This window comes from Rousettus aegyptiacus, unplaced genomic scaffold, assembly GCF_014176215.1.
Source record: "Rousettus aegyptiacus isolate mRouAeg1 unplaced genomic scaffold, mRouAeg1.p scaffold_m13_p_2, whole genome shotgun sequence".
Taxonomy (NCBI): Eukaryota; Metazoa; Chordata; class Mammalia; order Chiroptera; family Pteropodidae; genus Rousettus; species Rousettus aegyptiacus.
The window spans coordinates 57,724,193-57,745,010 of NW_023416295.1; the positions used below are offsets into that span (position 1 = coordinate 57,724,193).

The following is a 20,818-nucleotide window of genomic DNA, read 5'->3' on the forward strand; positions in this document are numbered from 1 at the left end:
AATTAATTTATATATTAAATATTGTTAGGGTTGTCATCAGAAAACTGTTACATCATAATAGCAATAAAGTAGAGAATTTCTGTTGAGGTATATTATCTTCGTAGGAAGAAGACAAGGTTTCCTCTATGCAATTTCTTTTCTTTCTCTTCCCTTCCTGATCAATCAATTAGTCTTACCACCATTAGATGATGAGAAGTTTCTACACCAGAAGGGTAAGGGAGGCACAGTGGCCCGCCGCATGGTATTGAGCTCACAAGGAGGAGAAGGTGATCCATTTGGGAAGGCTGACCTGCACTGATGTCAGAGACCAACCAGGCTCAGAACTGTATCTATGTGAAGGGGCATCCTGACATGAGGTTTTGACATTCAACTGGAGGGGAAAACATCTCCATGCAGTAGGGAGGAGGGCAGCATGCGGAGTGAGGAAGGAATCTTTTTGGAAGAATATAGTCTGCCATGGTATCTTGGAGCTTATATGGTGGTGGTGGGGCACCTTCTATGGGTTGTTGAAACTCAAGTGAGGTGAGGAAACCATTTGTATAGAGGAGGGGTGGCATTAAGGATGGGGGAGACTGGGTATATATATATATATGGGGAGTTGATCAAATAAAATATATAAAAGTAATAAGGGCCGAGTTTCTTACTGTTGGAATAGGATTTACAAAGTAGGATAAGGAAAAACACTAGAATGAACTTTATACTGTTGTGTTGTAGTTGGAGATATCAGTGTGCAAGGTGCTCTATCTATGTATTTTTTAAAGAGAAATATAAGTGAGTGTGTGTGTGTGTGTGTGTGTGTGTATTTCCTAGGTTTGTTCATAGGGAGGGTCAAGGAGCAGTGACACCTCAATAGTAATGAATTCATTGGTATCCAGATCTCTACTTCTAAATATCATCCTCCAAGGAACCAGATCTCTTTGGAAAAAATAGCTGATTTCAGTACTGTGAGAAGCAAAACACAAGGTGAGACTTGAAAAATAGGTTACTACAGAAGACAAGAAAGTACTCAAAGAATGATTTCTAAAGGACACAGAGCTCCTCAATCATATATGTATTTTCATATTTCTTTTGGGTTCCTGCAAAGATACTTGTTGCATAGTTTAGGTATAACAATAGGTTTTACTTGATTATCAGAGATAGATTGGCAAAAACTAGAACTAGAGTTGGGCAGATTGTTAAAGCTAGAGATGAATGGAAATTAAATGTAAATGAAGGTTAGATCAGATTGAATAGTCCTGACAACATGAGGAAAAGTAGATTGCAGCAAGAAGTGTGGGAAGGATGGAGAGAAAGTCCAGGAAGAAGAAAAAGACAGCTAGTTATTTTAGGGGCCTGGGCATTGACTTTTATCAAGAATTGTGTCAGAGAATAGAAAGAGATACAAGAAACTACCCTGGGTTTTTGAATCTATGGATAAATGCTAGTTCCAAGTATTATGGAGTTTGAAATATCTCAATTCAAGTTGAGAAAGCAATGGGAAAAATGGTTTCAACATGAGCTTGTGGCGTTACCCAGATCCCTCAGTTAAAAGTGCACCTGTTCATTTGAAAGTTAAAGTCTGAGAGGTTGGAACTGAAAAGAAGCGTAGGAGGAAAAAGTAGTCTGCACTGTAATCACATTACAGATCGCTAATTTACCTTCATGTATACGGAAGTAGTGACATGTATTGCAGTAGGTCTTAAACTAGGCTAATCATTAATATTTCCCGGGGAATATATATATATATATATATATATATATATATATATATATATATTTCATTACACACACACACACACACACACACACACACACACACACACACACATACACACCCCTTAGAAATCACCAGAATTGTTGGTATGGTGAAAAGGCTGAAACCAGTTGTTTCAAAACCTATTTTTACTATTTCCTAAATGCATCCTCGTAAAAGTTATGTAACCCCTCTGAGCTTGTTTTCTCACTTGTAAAATGAGACTAATAGTAGCTATTTTAGTGTTATAAAGTACAGTAAAGAGGTGCACTCTCAATAATTGTTAACTTCTGTTATACCCTCCAGCCCCAATTAATACATATTTTTTACTTTGGGATGCCTCTCATAGCTAAAACCAAACAAAAAATATACTCTAAAATTTTAGCTACAAGTAATTCAACCAATTTAGTATAAAAGAGGACTAACATTAAGAACCAGAGGCCAGACCACACTTTTTGCCCTTGAGGCCTTGGGTAAGGCAGCAGTGCAGAAAACCAAGGGAGATATTGCAAAGCCTTCCTTTTCAGGATGCCCTTGTTGTTTTGGCAAATGAGCATGACCAGACAGATGGTGTCAAGGAATGTTCTCTCCCTTTTCAAGTGACCTTTTCTTGCCAAAAGGCTACCTCACACTCTAGGAAGGCTGCTGGGCTCTAAGAAGGTGCCAGAAACCTTGTTTGAATTATAGCAATGTGAGGAGGCTAAAACCTATCTTGCCAGCCATAGAAGCTTAACTATATCATAGCTCAAAAGAGATAAGAAAAAGCAAGAATCTGTTTGGTGTTTGTACTAAAATTGGATAAAACTACATAGGCAAATTTATAACATAGAATTCTGTCACATGTAAGATGTGTATATTCCCTTCTCACTTAATATTTTTCATACCATGTATTTTTATTTGTTTATTTTTTGTTTTTGTTTTTAATGCTACATAGTATTCCAGTAAATAATTATGCCATATTATTTAATTAAACCCCTAAAATGAGATTTTTGGCTTCTTTTTAAGTATTTATTATAAACATACTATAATTAATATCTCCTTTCACAGATCTTTGTATATGCCTCTGATTATGTCTTTAGCTAAAGTTGAATTCCTAGAGGTGGAAATATTAACTTTTTAATATACATTGCCAAATTGATCTCCAGAAGCTTCTAGAAATTTATATGTCTTTGATGGTGCATTGAAATATCTGTCCACTACACCCTTGACGTTCCTAAGTCATTGCTTTTTTAAAATTTCTCTGAGTTTGACAAATAAATAATAATAATAGCTTATTCTTATAATGTTCTAGCGCTTTACATAAGCAGGCAGAATTCTAAGATGGCATCCAAGACTCCGTGCCCTCTAGTGTACACACCTTGGATAAGCTCCAGGAATGTGACTATGAGGAGATACTGCTCCTGTGACTGTGTTTTTCTGTATTGAAGAAGGGATTTTGTAAGGTAATTAAGGTTCCAATTCGGTTACCCTTAGGATAGGGAGATTATCTAATAGAATTTATCTTATTACATGAGCCCTTTAAATCTGGGTTTAGAGGTCAGAGATAAAGAAAGTCAAGGAGATTCAAAGCATGGGAGGGGTTTAACATGAGAATGATTATCCATGGTGGTCTTGAAGATAGAGGGAGCTACTTGGGAAGGAATGAAAGTAACCTTTAGTTGCTGACAGTGGCCTGTGGTGGACAGCAAGCAATGAAATGGGACCTCAGTCCTAAAGTTGCAAGTAACTGAATTCAGCCAATAACACAAATGAGCTTGCAAGTGGATTTTCCCCAGAGCCTCTGGTAGAACATTTCAGCAAAGAAACCAGTCATGTCATGCCAAACTTCAGAACTGTGAGCTAATAAATGGGTGTTGTTTAAAAGAAAAATGTAGGAAGCAGAAGATAGCTTAAAGTGGTTTCCACTGGCCAAACTGGACATAATTTGATCATCAAAATAAATAATTATAATAATAGTGCAACCCATTGAATAAAATGAATCTATATAGATACGGACAAATATATACATAATTTAAATGTTTACTAAGAAATGAGGTATATACAGCATTTTAAAGGAACTCTCCACAAAATACTTATTAATTACAAGTAGAAAAAGAGTTCCTCTATAGTGGAGAAACTTGGCAGATACTTACTACCTTAATTAAGTGTTCAAAATGAATAGCATCGGTACAGACAAATGGAAATCAGGTTAGAATACAATGAGAAGGACACGAATTACTTCTGTGATATTCCTGACATAATCTGAGTCTAAGCATGAAGAAACATCAGAAAAACCCAAATCAAGGGCCTGTAATTTTCAAAAGTACCAAGATCATGAAAGTCAAAGACCTAATAGCAATTTTAGACAGAAGCAGACTAAAGGGACATGACGACTAAATGCAATGCTTGATTCTGAATTGGAGCTTATTGCTTATAAAGAGTATTATTGGAATAATTGGCAAAACTCATGAGGTCTGAGAGTTAGTTGATAGTATTGTTATTTGTCAGTGTTAATCTCTTGTTGATAGTTGTCCTGTGATTATGTAAGAGAATATCCTTGTTTGTAGGAAAGACACCCTCAGATATTCAACAATGGTGGAGAATCAGGGCAGCGACCTCCTCCAACATAAAACCTTCCTTCAGAAAAAAATTTTCTACTGTACTTGCAACTTTTCTGTAAATCTGTTATTTTTTAAACATTTTTAAAAATTATTTAAAATATTTTTAAAAGAAAACAATTTTCTTCAAGTCTTCTGTAAATTTATTTTAAAAAGAGCAAAAAATAAGAATAAAAATGAATACTGTTACATTATGATGATAGCTTTATAATCATTTATTAATATTCATGTATATTTATGTACATATATAGGCACTTATAAAATTAGAATTCTTCTTGTATCTTGTTTTACGATTTTTATATTTATATATAATCTACATTTATATATAATCTACATTAAACAGTATACTGCACTATGAATTTTTATGGTAACTTTTTTGTATGTAAAATACACTTCATTATTATCTGAAAGGCTCACATTTGGTTTTAAAATTAGTTGAGCACCTCTGATCAAGTTTATCAACGTTGTCTCTATGTCAAATAAACCTCAGCTAGTAATTATAAAAGATTTCTTGAAATGATGAAGTTCGTTCATACTTCAAAGATCAATGGCTGAATTTTATATACCTTTTCCTTAGAAACACTTCCCATTGGACAGATCCGGGAGCACCATTTTTCTGGACCTCAGAAGCTCTAGTACTGATGAATATTTCACTACCTTCACCTCACAGCCCCACCCCCAACAACAAAAGTGAAAGGGTAAATTTGTGACTAGACCACCATTATTTATTTAACCACTGATAGATATTTGAGTGGTTGCTAATTTGAGGATACTAGGAATATTGCTGATATGAACACACTTATACATTTCTTCTGGTGCATATATGTGCACATTTCTGTTGGGTATATGAAGAAACAGATTGGCTGAATCACAGCAACTTAATTGCTAATGAGTTTTCTGAAGCAATTGTACCAATTTAGACTCTCACCAGCAGTGTATGAATTTTCTGGTTGCTCCACCTTCTTACCAACATTTGATATTTTTTCATTTTGGCCACCTTAGTGTGTTTAGAGAGGTATTGCATTTTGGTTTTAAATTGAATTTTCCTAATGAATAAGATGAGTCCTTAAATATGTTGATTGACCATATGGGTATCCTTTTTTTGTGGGGTGTCTATTTAGTTCTTCTGCCCCATTTTTTTTTTTGCGGGGGGGAGGGTTGTCAGAATTTTCCTTATTTAATTGTAGGTACTTAAAAATCCATATTCTGAGTACAAGTCTTTTGTTGAATATATATATTGCAAATATATGTCCCACTTCTTGGGTTGCTTTTTTATTCCCTTAATGGTATATTTGGATGAACAGAAGTTCTTAATTTTAGTACTTCCCAACTTAATACATTTTCCATTTATGGTTAGCATTTTTTTTCTAAACTATTTAAGAAATCTTTGCCAACTCTAAGGTCATGAATATGTTCTTTTACATTTTCTTCTTAAAAGCCTATTTTTTGTCTTTCACATTTAGATCTTTAATACATCTGGAATTGATTTTTATAAATGTTGAGAGGTAGGGGTTTAAGATTCATTTTTTCCATACGAACATCCAATAGACCCAGGAGCATTTATTGAAGACTGTTCTTTGTACACTTCACAGCAGTGTGCCTCACCTCTGCCATAAATCAGGTGACCATAAATGTAAGAATCTGTTTTTTGACTCTATATTGTTCATTGGCCTGTTTGTACATCCTTGCACTGATAATACACTGTGTTAATTACTACACTTTCATAATGGATTTTGATATATGGTACTTTAAATCCTCCAGCTCTGTTCTAAAGATTTCTTTGGCTATTCTTTGTCCTTTGCATTTATATATACATTTTTAAATCAACTTGCCAATTTTCACATACACGCACAAATCTTTTAGGAGATCAATTGAGATTGTATAAATCAATTTGGAAGAGTTGACATCTTTACAATTTTTTATCTCATCCACCATCTAGTTTATGAGAGGTAGAGCTGGAATTCAGTCTTCGGTGGCCTTATTCAATAGCCCAGCACTACTCTAGAGTTAAAGTGCACCTTAGTTTGAGGATGTGCTGTTTTCATTTTAATTATACTTTAAATGAATTTATTTTATTGGTCCAATATAATGTTTTCTATAAGAATATCTTTTTAAAAGCTTTCATTGCATATGGAAATCTCTTATGTCTCATGTCTTTAATTGCCAATGACAAGTAGTATTGTAGTCATATGTTAGTGACTTTTTCCTGTATTATTGACCATTATATTTTGGACCAACATATTTAGATGGTACTTTTAAGACCAAGTGAAAAATTCTATGCAGCCAAATTCTTACTGTTTTTCCTTGTGTATATGATAATCTGACCCTTTCCCCAAAGCCCAGCTCTCATCCCCCATTTCCAGGCAAAAAAGGAGAACTTTTCCTTCCCTCTTTCTCTTAGGGAGAGAAACTTTTTCTTCTACTTCTCCCAGCTTTCATAGAATATTGGGATTTTTCATTTAAGGACTTTCAAATAATTGTTCAGAGAACATGGATCCCTGTGGAAGGAGATCATGCAATAAAGTATAGTGGAGAATGTCCTCTTTCTTTCCTGTGTGAAAGAATAGGCTGAAACAAAAAATTTAAACAGGAAAAGACTGACTTCTTTCACTACACCTTCCTTATTTAGCCTTCTGCTCACATCAGGTGTTCCCTCCCTCTTCTCCACAGTGGAGCTGCTCATCCTGATTTAGGTGGCTCCTATCACTGGAAATCCCACCCAGACCTGCCTCAGGACCCACCTTTGATGCTCTACCTCCTGTGCAGTAAAACTTCTAACCACATCAGCAAAGAATGCAGCGATCTAAACTGAGTTTGCTTTCTTGAGAGGGAGAGTGCCTTCTTTATGACCCAAACTTGAGGGAACCAGAAAGATTTTTTTTCCCTCTCATTTTTTTTCTTCACTCTTTCTCTCCCTCCTTCTAAACTTTGTCTTCACCTCTTTAATCTTCCTTTTGTTTCTTCATGTCTTAGCCTAGAGAACTTTTCTTTGACTGGCAATAACACAAAAATGAATTAATATTTCTTACCTATTATAATTATTGAATTTATTCTAAATGCATCACTGCTGCTCTGTTTCAGGCAGTGCCATTTAACAGAGTTTTATAATCTTTGTTGTTAAAGAGTGGTGGATTGCTATTTTTTATTAAGAATTTTTAAAAAATGTCTGTGTAGCATTTTAAAAGAAAATTTCTTCTTGTGTAATTGATCCTTTGTGGAACAACTATTTATCCCGCAGTCTTAAAAACCCACAAATACATTCTTCTGTGTTATTTTTTGATAGTAGAGTTAAGTTTCTGAGGATTTTTCTTCCTTTTCCAGAACCGCCTACATGTTTTTACCTACTCTCTTCCAACTATGTTGAAATTGCAAATGAAACTCTATTGGAGTTTTAAAATAAGAAATTTTGCTAGATATAATTTTCTCATGCTACTATTGAAGAGCAATGATAGTAATACTTTCTGGTATTTTATCCTGTGCTTATATTCATGGGTATTTTCTAGAAGAATTTTTATACTGCTTTATATGAAGAGGCATCAAAATCTCCTGGGTGCTTCATATAATTCCAGTCTGTATCAGTTGGAAATTTTGTTTGGCTAAAAGTTACAGAACCCATTTATGGAAGCTCAGGGATTTATTTTTTTTCATAACAACAAGTCCAGAGAGAAGTAGCCCATGGCTGGTACAGCAGATTCTTAATATCAGCAGTGTCCCATGCTCCTTTCGCTTTTCTTTTCTGCAATAGTTAGTACCTATCTTTCGTCCTAATACTCACTACATAATCATAAAAGCCTCCCTATTCTCTAGTTTCATATCCACATTCTAGGCAGGAAGAAAGGAGGAAGGACAGGGAAAAAGGGACAGTGTCTATATGAGAAAGTAAATCTTGTTCCGGGATTCCCAGCAGACCTCTGCTTTTATGTCATTGGCCAGAACAATGTCACTTGTCACTGAGAGCCTCTGAGATATAAACGAAGACCAATATTGTAACCCTGAATAAAAATGGATTCTGTTAGGAAGAAAATAAGGGAGGATGGATATTGGCATCTAGCTGTGTCTATCCCAGTCTTAAACTTCAGATGATAAACTCTCTTCAGCAGCGATAGTGAAAAGCACATCAAAAGTTCATCTAATTGTTGAACTCTGTAACCTCGCTTGTGGCCTGACATTAACATTTTTCTTCTAATGAGCAAACTTGTAATCAAAAGAAAGAGCACTGCATTTGTGACCATGAATCAGGAGAAAAAGTACTCTCTTTTGAATCGTTTTGTTAAAGATGTCAGAAGGAATTTCTCATGAAAGGTACAACAAATATGTATAAAAATTATGTTGCATAATCATACCAGAAACTTGTGTGATGGTAGCTGGGGCCAGGAAAACAAGTAAAAAGGTATTGCAGATACCCCCTCTATATGCACACACCAGGGTTTGAAATTCCACCACCACCACCCCCTTTTTTTTTTCTATATGCTTCTTTAAACTAGGTATATATGCATTTTTCTCTTGGGCTTCTAAAATGATTAAAATAGCTCTCAGGATGTAGCAGGATTTAGGGCATGAGAGAGTGCACTGTCTATGGAACTCTAAAGTCCCTCAGAAACTTCCAGGTTACTTGCCTTGGAAAGAGAATCAAGTTATTAAATGAAAAGAAACTTATAGAATTGCACATATACCATGACTGCATTTGTATAAAAATTGGATACAAACATGTGTATGTATAGAACATCTTTAAAAGAATACAAAATAAAACACTGAACATCACTACCAGGGCTAAATACAATGGGGGTATTAGGGCTAAGTAGGGCTGGAAATTTTAATTTTTACCTTATAGTTTTCTATATAGTTTTGTTCCATAGTTTTTCCAGGATAGTCATTTTACCTTTTTATGCTAATTACAATGCATAATATTTCATATTGGAAGTAATATGTGCCATTCTGCTCAGAATTTAAAAGAGAATTCTGCATTTTTAAAAAATGCTTCTTAAGCTATAGTATTGGCCATAGTATTTGAACTAACACTTTAAAATATCATAATTTGATGCTACATCCAAGATATTTCTTCAGATTGGTATCGTTCTCACACTATTTGTCTTGGCAGAATCCTCATCACCTTTGAAAACTTACCTTTGGAGGGTAATAGGAAAATCCACATATGTCTACAAGATTCGGCAGTTTTAGAGTTAAGAAACTATCCATATGTGGTACAATTTTAAGCCTAAATACAATGGACATTTCCTTCCTCAGTTTATTAAGAAATTTTCTTAGGAAAGAGAAGAATGCAAATCTTAACACTTAAAAAGATTGCATTATTATAAATAATCTCTTTGCTATTTTTTTTCTTCTCTCCTGATTGTTCACCTTCTCTGAAGAGACTGAGGTCATGTATTTTTTTCTAAAGTTTAGATCCTCTGGTGATCCATAAAAATTAACTTTATTTTAAAATGTTTTTTCAACCCTCTTGCTACTGTGAAGCCATCATTACATTATATATCAAACGTTTCTCTTACACTATAAGGAATTTCTTATCCAAATATATTATTTAAAAATATTTTTAGTAACTAAATAGATTTAAAAGTCTTAACATTTTGATAATACTCATGAACAATTTTAAAATGTCACACAGTGTGGACATGAAATAATTTTTAAAACAAAGTGCTCTTAAATTATTTAACATGGAAAATTCTATTCAAGTAGCCATTACTCAGCCAAAAGCACTTTGCAAGCTGAAGTTAGCCACTTTGAATTTCTCACTATTAAGCATAAATTTGAGATGACCCAGATGACATTTACTTGTTTGGGAATCAGAGCATGTTTGTTTTAATACAGTTTCATAATCCCTTGTCTGTAATCTGTGGGACCAGATGTAGTTTGAGTTTTTCAGATGTTTAGAAATGTGATATAGAGTTTATTACTTAAAACTGGTGGTGCTTGGGGAGCATGCCATAATTAAACACATTACTATTCTTGCACAAATATATGAGTATTCACATTAAATAGGATAAACTTCAGTTTGGATCAAGTTTGCCACCAAATGATATCAATTCAGATTGGTTAGGTCACCATATTGATTATGAAATAAACCTTCATATTCAGAGATATTTGTATTATGAATATAAGATTTTGGACTTGAAGTTCACTGTGATGTTGGTCAGTTCTTTGGGTCTCAATCATCTCATGTGCTAAAATGAGAAGTTAGACTAACATTATTTTTTTGTGTGGTGAGAACTTTTTTTATTAAATTATTTTTCAATTACAGTTGACATACAATATTATGTTAATTTCAGGTGTACAACGTAGTGATTAGACCTTTATATATCTTAAGAAGTGATCACCTCAATAACTCCAGTACTCATCTGGCACCATACGTAGTTATTACAATATCATTGACTGAATTCCCTATGTCATACTTTATATACCTGTGACTATTTTTATAACTGACAATTTGTTAGACTAAGTTAATTATATATGAATTCTTCAGGTTCTAAATCAGAATATTTTTTTAACTACCTGATATAAGAAACAACACAATTAAATCAGTTTTATAATACCTCAGTTTATTAATTACTTAGTTTAGAGGCCCTCAATATTCTTGAAAGATGAGCAGTAATTATTTATGATTTGTATATAAATATTAAAGAATATTGATCAAAAAGTGTTTCTACTTGGTTTTCTATATCATTGGAACCAAACTAGGTTTCAAGTTCATGAAGACAATTACTTTTTCTTTACAATTTTGATTTCTAGAATGTGTTCTAGTACACAATTCTTATGGTCATAATTAAAATTTGAACTATGTAGAAATGGTGAGAAACTTTTTGTACTCATCATGATTTTGCTCTGAAGACCAGAAAGAACAAATTAAACAGAGTTAGAGCAAGGTAATGGAAAGGGAATCTATAAAACCTCATTTTGTTGCAGAGCTTCAATCTTGCAATCTTTAGCATCTTTAAAAATGTTTTAAAAATAATATTATAAAATTTTAGCTATCTCTTGTTTTCTTGACAGATATGGAAAACATGAATAAAAGAGACCGACCATTCATTGCAATTCAGAAAAACGATAGCTCAGGTAGTTTTGTACTTTCAAATCTGCTTTGTGATTTATGGTGAATTATGTATAATATAAAATTGAAATGTTGATTCTCAAAATTTTAATCATGGAAAGCTAATTTTTAGGGTTTCTCCAGTTTCTTCACCATGGGCATTTAAAATATCACCTTTGACAGCTGTCAGGACAATCTTGCTGTCCTTCACTGTGCTTGTCTTTTTTGGAGCCATCTTATAGTCATGTGATCCATGATATACTTAATAAATCTTAATTACTACATATGGCACCGATTAGTTATTCGTATTATTGAGGCAAATGTACATTTTTTGCTTGAATTACTCAATTTATTGTACTTTATGCTACTTGGCCTTAAAGTACCTTATACTTATGTTTTACTTTTTTCAAAGTAGCTAATATACCAGACTAAGTATTTGGATAGAGAATACCTGCACAAACATTTTATATCATTTTAATTCTGTTTAGCCTATTAAATTTTTTAGCTTTCAATTTCAACCTATTTTCAAATTTAATTAATTCTTTTTCAATTTTTCTAAGTTAGAAATATAGCTATGAGTTTAAAACAAAATTATTTCTTTAGTTCGATTTATAATAATGTGATATTTACATATTCACAGCTGATGCTTAATACTTTTTAAATAAAAAATGGTCACATTTGTATCTTGGCATTATAATTTTCTAAAGTTCTCAATATACTAACTTAGATGAAAGTATCTCTTTTATGCCCTTTTATAACTAATTTTAAGCAAGGAATCTATTGATAGCTTCAAATATACTATGACTGTTTTAATATATTATTTCTTGTATTTACTTTAAATATTTAAAAATAAGACCTGAAGTCAGCATGTTGCCATAACCATATTTTTTTTTGCCATAACTATATTTTGACTTCTAATAACATGATACTATTTCTTTGTCATTTTCTGTTTTTGATGAAAAACAGATAATCTGGTATTTCATATGAAAAATGGAATAAGAAGCATCAAGTATAAGCCAGTAGACTATCAACAATTGCACGCGTTAACTGAAGCAAAAAAATTAGCTTCTGCCTCTATAGAGCTAAAGGTTAGAAGTTGTTTGTATATGTGTGTGTGTGTGTGTGTTCTAGTTTTGGAAAATTGAATTGCTAGGAAGTAAAATGATATTTAAATGTAAATGTGAAAATAAATAACATTCTAAATAGTTTTTAGTATCTTCCAACTATTAATAATAGTGAATGCCTGCTAACATTTATTGACTCCTCTCAGACACTATGCTATATAGTTTATATTTCTTACTCACTTAGTGTTCGTAATAACCCATTAGATTTGAATTCAACTTAATTTTTAGAAAGATTACTGTTTCGTTGGCTTTCAACAATTTCTAACTTAATCTGAAAAATAAAAATTGCTAGTAAAAGTGCCAGCCCTGGATTATCATCTGATTTAAGACTCCCTCTGCAGCACCATTCAAATGAGCCCTCACGTGCCTCTCTTTTTTTAGAATTAATTCTCTTTTTTGACTTGACCTAAGAAAACGTGAATCTGGACTAGACTTGAAAGGCATTTATGTGCAAGTGATTGCGCACAGTATTTCAGGACCATGTATGGTTTAGGATTACTCATGCAATATGTTTCCCTCATGTGTAAATAATACAGTATGTTATAAACAACATTTTCATTGCTTGGTTGCATTCAAAATCTGATTTGGCAAAGTAACATTAAGTAATTTATAAGTTTTCATTCATAATTAATATTTTTATGTTATATATTGTTAATATATTTTTTAAAAGGCGACTTATAAATTCAAAGCACATCTGATAACCTTTTCTAGAGAAAATACCATACATCCATGAGCTATATCCCCTCAAACTAAGAAGAGCACCTAAAAAGTAGGACATTATTTGTTTGGTTCAAATATTACCTTAAGTTTAATGTTATCAGGACATTCAAAAAAATTTATGAGAAAACCACTTATATAACTATCATCCTAATAAAACACTTTTTATATTTCTCACTTCTATTTTGACCCATTATACATGTACTACATATACACATACATACATATATAAGTATAAACATATACATACACATTCGATTTTCTCCCATGATAACATATACATAAAATCCTGTATACATTTCTTCCTACTATTTTGCCACATAATCTTTATAATATTTAATTATTATGTGATGATATTTAATTACTCAAGTAAATAAATAATTATCGTGCGCCTCAAAAATACACTAGTAACAAAACATACCCCTTACCCTCACGGAATATACTGTTTGCAGGAGATGGGGAGAGAAGTCAGTGTTTCTCAAATAAGCTCCAAATGTTGCAAGAAAGGGGAAGAGAAGTCAGTATTTCTCAAAAAAAAGCTCTGAAATGATATTACATTAAGTATAAACTTCAATAATAATAATAATAAAACATGCTGTCTGATGTGTAATAACAGGGCTTGACCCCAATTAGGTGGGAAGGCTGTTCTGAGGAAGTGACATTGAAATTGGTATCTCAGGGCCAATAAAATTGAACTGAGCATAAACAGGAGTGATGAGTACTCCAAATAAAAAAAGATGCATGCCTGTTCACATCCCAATTTTTGGATATTGGGATTATATCCAATTTTATAAAAGATATTGGAAATTATGCTTTAATAAATGTCTTCATGCATAGATACTTTTCATGTTTTAGAGTTTTCCACCCCCATAGGATAAATTCTCATAACTGGGATGTCTGGGCAAAAAAAGAACGAATGTCTTTTAGCTCTATCCCAAAGTATTGTTCTAATAAATATGCCACCACAAACGTTTTTTTCTATGCCATTGGAATATGTGCATATGTATTCAGATATATATACATCTATTCATATATATACATATATAGTCCTAATATTATCCATATATTTATTTTGTTCATCTGTTCATCCAACCATTCGTCCACCCATTCATTTATCCATCCATCCACAATGCACTGAAAGGAAAAAAAAAACGATTTTGGCTCAATGTGGAATAGTTGATGTTAAAATCAGTATTTGGTCAAAGTGAATTTCTTTTTGAAGATGGAATTAGTATCAAAGAATAAACATATTTTAAAATTTTAATAATTAATGTGGTTTTTAAAATTTGACATTAAATGCAAGGATAATAATTTTCAGCACTGTCAGCTGCTAGGTTGCTTCGCTAGTCAGTGCATCATACATTTTCGAGGTTAAACAGATGATCACTTAAAGCTGATATTATAAATAACATCGGTAACCTTTTTGTTCATAGAAAATAATTCAGGAAGAAGCCTTTTAGTTACATATTTTCTAGAAATAACTTTGTATCTGGGTTTCATAGTTTTGCAAATCTCAAAAAATCCTTTGTCTTCAGCTCAGCTACTGAAAATGGTTTACAGTCTGTAGCAACCATTTTGACAAACTTCTGACTTCCATTTTTAGTCTCCATAGTTTCATAATGATAAGGAATTGTCCTTTTAAAGCATTTTTATAATATCTGTTGTTTTGAATTTTAGTTATTGAAAACAAAATGTGTCTGGGATATTCCATGATTTTCTAACACTTTCTTCTTTTCTTTATATAGTTTTTATTTTTTATTATATTTGGATTAAGGAAGATGTCTTGAGAGTGTTCTATACAATTTTTAGTGTCTTCTCTTCTCACTTAATTTAGAAACAGCAAGTTGACATTTTGCTTTAAATTAACTCCCATAATTTACTCCCATAAGGTGTGAATAATTTCCAACTATGTCTTTTTTCTTGAAAGACTCATGGCCTAAATAGAATTCAATGTCTAGAAATTAAATATAATTCTTAAAGTTTATTTTGTTTAATGTTATGATTGCTAATATACAAAATAGTCTTCACCAACTAGAATTATGAATATGATGTTATTTTTTTCTATGTTTAAATTTTTATAAAATATGTGTTGGATCAAGAATATTTTATTCTTCCTAATATTAAATAGTTAACATATTCTCTCTTAATATTTGTATTAATTATCTGTCCATTTTCCTATTTATTTTACTAATTAAATATGCTTATTTTTTGCACATGAAATTAACAGCTTTAACAATCATCATTAATTATTACAGCACTTTACTCTGGCAATCTTAACTATAAACATACTTAAAACCGAGCGATAGAATCTTACCATTTAAAGCACATAGAGAGATTTTCGTTTCACATAATGTATAGAATACTTACTTATATTTGAAAAAAAATAACAAAAATTATTGTTAATTAACAATAAATTTAGAAGAGTTGCCTGATTTGTATTACTGGTATTGTTATACTGTTTAGATCTAATGATTACCTACATGATCACTGTGTCATTGATCATGCACAAATCCTGGGATGCCAGTTAAGACATTGATGTGGACAGTGAGTACTCCAGTCTTTCAAAAGCTGAAACTGAACTTGAAGCTAAATAGCAAATTTGGGTTGAAAATTGAGACCAGTTTTGGTACATTATATATTAACTGTTCATTCCCAATTTAAGTATAAAAGATATCTTTATAATTATTTTTGTTTGAACTTCTTTGTTTAGCAGGAATAGGTACTCTTATCCAACTCAAGTATTGATCTACTAATTCTTTTTTTAAAATGTTATATTGTAAGCATATGTAAAGTTAGAGTGAATGGCATCATTAATCTCCACGTAACATTATCCAACTTCAACTAGGATCTACTCTTGGCCACTGTTTCCTCTATACTCCCACCCACAACTTCCCCTTGTGCCAAATTATTTTGAAGCACATCTCAGACATCATAATATTTTACTGTAAATATTTTAATTTGTATCTCTTAAAGATTAAGGGGGAAAAAACCCATACCCTACAATGCCATTACCATTAAACATTTCTTAATTGTTTCTTAATAATTTCAGTTATCTAGTCAGTGCTAAGTTTCCCTGATTTTCTCCAATTTTTTTCTTAAAGTTCATTCACATCAGTATCTAAGTAAGATCCATATATTACAATCGAATTTTTATGTTTTTAGATTCCTTCCTCCATCTCCTTGTATTTTTATAGTTTACTTGAAGAGTTTGTATTGTTCGTTTCATAGTTTCTTACAGTCTGGATTTTTCCTATCATATCCTGGTCTTGTCATTTAACATGTTTTTCTTTCTCTTTCATTTCTAGTAAATTGGTAGTTATATCTAGGGACTTGATCAGATTCAGGTTCAATTTATTTTGGCCAGAACACTTATTGATGGAATTTTTGTGCTTGTCTTTTTCTATTACAAATAGTGCTGCAGTGAGTGGGCTTTGTTCATTTATCTTTTTTTACTTTCGTCAATATAGATTTCAGATAGATTTCTATAAGTACGAGCAAACTCATGTGAAAATTTGCTGTACACCTCCAAATCCCATAGCCTCACAGAGAGTTTTGTTAAACATTTGAGTTTTTGTCGACCTGACAGATGAGAAATTGCAACTTAGTACAGTTGTTTTTTTCTTTTTATTTATATTAACAGTTCTTTGTTGAGGTATAACTCACATATAGTAAAGTGCACAAGCGCACATATCTTAATTGTACATCTCAATGGATTTTAACAAATATATACACATATAAGCAACACTTAAATTGTCCAGTAGTTATTGTTTCTATTTCAAGTTGGATTATCTGACCCAAAAGCGTTTCATGGCATTTCAAGATGCTTATTTAGGGTTTTATTATCTTGGATCATCGCAATCAACCAAATGGGAAACATCTAGCTTCTAATTCTTTTATAAATTTTTATTTTTGTTATTTTACATTCATCAGCTTTTTGAATAAATCATTATCCTCCTTAAATATTGATTTCATATAGCTCATTGCCTAGCAAAATGAATTGGAATCACCTAGACATCTCAATACTGATAGATACAACTTTGAACATTTTCGTTCTTTTCAGATTTTATTTTTCTTTGTTTTTGGCCAGAGGATAGCAGTGTAATCAAAGAGTGAATTTACAAAAAAATTAAGATGTTCTGCAAAATATTGGAAGTGTCTAGTGAAAAATAGTAGCTTTATTTTGACTTTTATAGTCTATTTAATTGGTCTTTCCCCAGGCCCAAAGGCAACAGCATTGATTTTCTTTTAAGCTATAAAAATATGTCTACATCCTTCACCAATGTATTTTAATTTTTTTGTACAGCATAGACCAAATATGTCAAAGAGATCTAATTTCAAAAGTTGTGTCTGCTGCAACAAACTTTAGAGACTGTAGATGACAAATAGTTGGAATGAGTTTTAGGTATTCTTAAAGCAAACACTAGAGTGTCAGATTTTAGAAATACTATGCACTTTTATTTTTTGCCATAGATAAAATAGAGATTCTGAATGCATTCCTGCAATGTCCAGTTCTTATTTAAATGTACTTTTCTTCTACATTCATAATTATAGCACTCTTAAGATCTCCAGAAGAAAACATTTGACTTTTACCTCGTGTTTTTTTAAGTTATTATTATTATGTTTATTTATTTATTTTTTTTGCTGCCCTAATTATGAGTCAGTATCCAGAACTGCGGAAAGATAAACTCAAGGTTAAAGTAATCAGGGAATGACAGCTAGAAATAGCATGCATTATAAAGAGTCCTTTTAGAACTTATCTTCTGAAGGTTTTTTATCTTCAGTATTGATCTGTTAAAGCATTCAGGATACGAAGCATTCTAGTAGCAGAGAAAATATAAAATATGTGTATTTCATCAAGTTTCTGATTTGAGGAGTAGCACTTTTGTAGATGGCTAAAAGTATTAATATGGAATACACGAGTTCAACATACATATGAGTACCAGGCAGAGTCTAATGTGGAAAACAGATACTACTTGAGGAGATCTCTAATGAGTAGAGGGGTCTTTAATTCAGGAAATGGTTATACAAGTGATAGAGCTGTGAAACCAAACAGGACTGTGAAGCAATACAGGGATTAACAACAACAGGAAGTCGCTGCCATGTCAGAGTGACATTTAGAAAAAGCAAGGCTATACTACTTCCTATGAACCAAAGTTACCTAGAGATAGCTGGAACTGTAGTAGAACTGTCAAGAAAAGTTGGAGCAAATGAAGAAGATGCTTTGGCTTCTTCTTTCCTCTCTCTCTTCAGTCTCCCACTGCCAGTGTCTCCTTTTGACTGAACGCAGCTGGAAACCAGCTGAGGGTTGTCTGAGAAACACAGGCTGCTCTTTGATATGGAATAGATTAGAGAGAAGGCCAAGAATGGAACTTAAGGCAAACAAACCCAGGCCTGATACAGCTTGTCAACAGAAACCCTAAAGTATGAATTACATGTTACATTTTTTAAAAAAGTCATAAAAGTTAGGGGAAATTGAAATTTAGTTAAAAACTTGAGTTTCAATGCTGCTTTATATTTCACTATTTCTTTAAGTATCTTCGAATTCGAATAAATATTTGCTTTTTTTTTTTTTAGCAATTTATTTATGAAGTCATGGAATTGAAAGATTAAAATTGCATATTCAAGGTCATATTTCTAGTAGGTGTTGAAGTTGGGACTAGAGCCAGGCCTCCCAAGAGTTTATCCAATGACTTTTTCCTGTCCTAATGCTGAAGGGCCAGATGAAAACCAATTCATACACCAAGGTTCTATGTGATTTTGATGTTTATGAGCTTTATGATCTTGACCAACTCTTTTAAAGTCTCTGAACTTCAGTGTCTTCATCTGTGTCTTCATGACGCCTGGCAGGAAAAAAGTACTGAAAGGTGAAAAAATATATGGAAAGCTCTTGAAAATTTTTCTGGGACTGTATGAATTACTATATTATTTGTTATATGTACAGAAAATAGAATTACTTTACCTTCATTTTCATAAATACTTTGAAAACAGTTCTTAAATGATCAGGATTCCAAATCATTTTCTCTTTCACCTCCCAGCTTTTTGTTTAACAAAGTACTACTTTAAGGAGGATTTTGTGTTAGAAGATAAACAAATAGGATTTAAAAACGGTAAGTATTTAACTTAGAAAATACAGATTAAACATTTCCATTGTGGAAAATACATTAAAAAAAATATTGAATAGGCTCCTCTTTTCTTCTAAATCTAGATCAGAAAAGCAGTGCAGACTTCAAAGATATCTAAGGAACAAACACTAATAAAGCAACACAAGCAAGTGTGGTGGCAGGAGCTTCAAAGGCTACATGAAGTCAGGTAAGAACTGAAGAAAATTTTAATAAGAGCACCTAGGAATTACTAAGGTTTGCAGTTATTTAGTTAGATAGTCTATAATTTTCTATTAAACAATTATAATAAAAATTTAAAGTTATCATTCGAAATTTAATGGATATATTAATATGGATTTTGCTTTCCTTAGGGGAAAAAAGACACTATTTACTAATCACTTTCTCTTCTGCACCCCACTCATACTTGCGATACACCTAGCACAAGGGCAGGCATCCCATCATGTTCATCTTTTCATTGGAGGATACATAGCAGGAGATATATAAATGATTTCAATAAATTAATGCATAAATAAACTAAAGGGTTCGAGTTGTTCAATGATTTCTAGATGTAGCTGCACGATGACTAACATTCCATTTGTATTTTTGACTTTGTTATTATTTCCAGCAGTCACTTCAAGATGAATTAAAATTAATGATTCTATACTTGATCTTAATTGTAATTTTTGAAAAATAAAATTCAGAAGTCAAGGCAAAAAGAGAAGGCAGGCATGTTCTCCCTCCAGCTGAGGCACATATACCAGTTGATGATCATTAAATTTATAAAGTATGCTTTTTAAAATGTATATTTTTAAGCATATATTTTATATCAAAATAGTTAACTTTTGCGGTCTTATTCTAAGTCAAATCTCCAAATGCCATTAACTTTAATTTTGATGTAGGTACTTTTTACAGTAATAGGAGTTTCTTATTCTGGCAAGAGATTCTTACAAGTAAAAGGCTTGTGATTGGAAGTGCTTTTACATCACTGCATAACTTAAAACATGGAAAAACGAGATTATATAGACTTTGTTACCATACTGCTGATAAGAAAACAAATCAGACCCATCTTATCCCTCAAAAAGTTATCGTTTGTGGAAAGTTTGAATCCATTAGGAAAAGTTTTTTTGAAAATTTGCATAACTCGAAACCTGATAAAGAAAGCTGTTAGGAGGTTTTAATTATGGTGCTCACTGATGCAAGCTCAAATATGAAGGAAGACATGAGTGAAAGCTTTTTTTTTCATCTTGGCTGTTCCATACTCTTCTTAATGTGTTTATTAAACTGTTCTTGAGCTAGACAGAAGAGGCGTGTACATATTATTGTGGAAAACATATATATGTATATATATATATATTTTATTGACCTGGAATGATACAAAGATGATGGAAATGAGGAACTTATAAGGACTGAATATTGGACCGAAAAAGGAATTCCAAGAAAAATTTTTGTGTTATTCTAGAAAGTAGGCTAATTTCAATGTATGTTCAGTGAAATTAAGAAATAAT

The 20,818-nt window shown here is 32.2% G+C and overlaps 1 protein-coding gene across 13 annotated transcripts in view; it reads left to right on the forward strand.

The window, feature by feature from the left end:
• CCDC148 (coiled-coil domain containing 148) overlaps positions 1-20,818 on the forward strand; it is a 195,135-nt gene that overhangs the window by 41,242 nt on the left and 133,075 nt on the right. For 6 of the 13 annotated variants that reach the window (XM_036236126.1, XM_036236129.1, XM_016152814.2 and 3 more), the window contains 3 exons: positions 11,335-11,397; positions 12,338-12,459; positions 19,418-19,521. In XM_036236126.1, the coding sequence (XP_036092019.1) occupies positions 11,335-11,397; positions 12,338-12,459; positions 19,418-19,521 (289 nt within the window). Of the gene's footprint in view, positions 1-4,679; positions 5,028-5,721; positions 5,963-11,334; positions 11,398-12,337; positions 12,460-19,247; positions 19,320-19,417; positions 19,522-20,818 lie in introns of those variants that run through there. The other 7 variants (XM_036236128.1, XM_016152823.2, XM_016152826.2 and 4 more) reach the window with 4 other exon arrangements.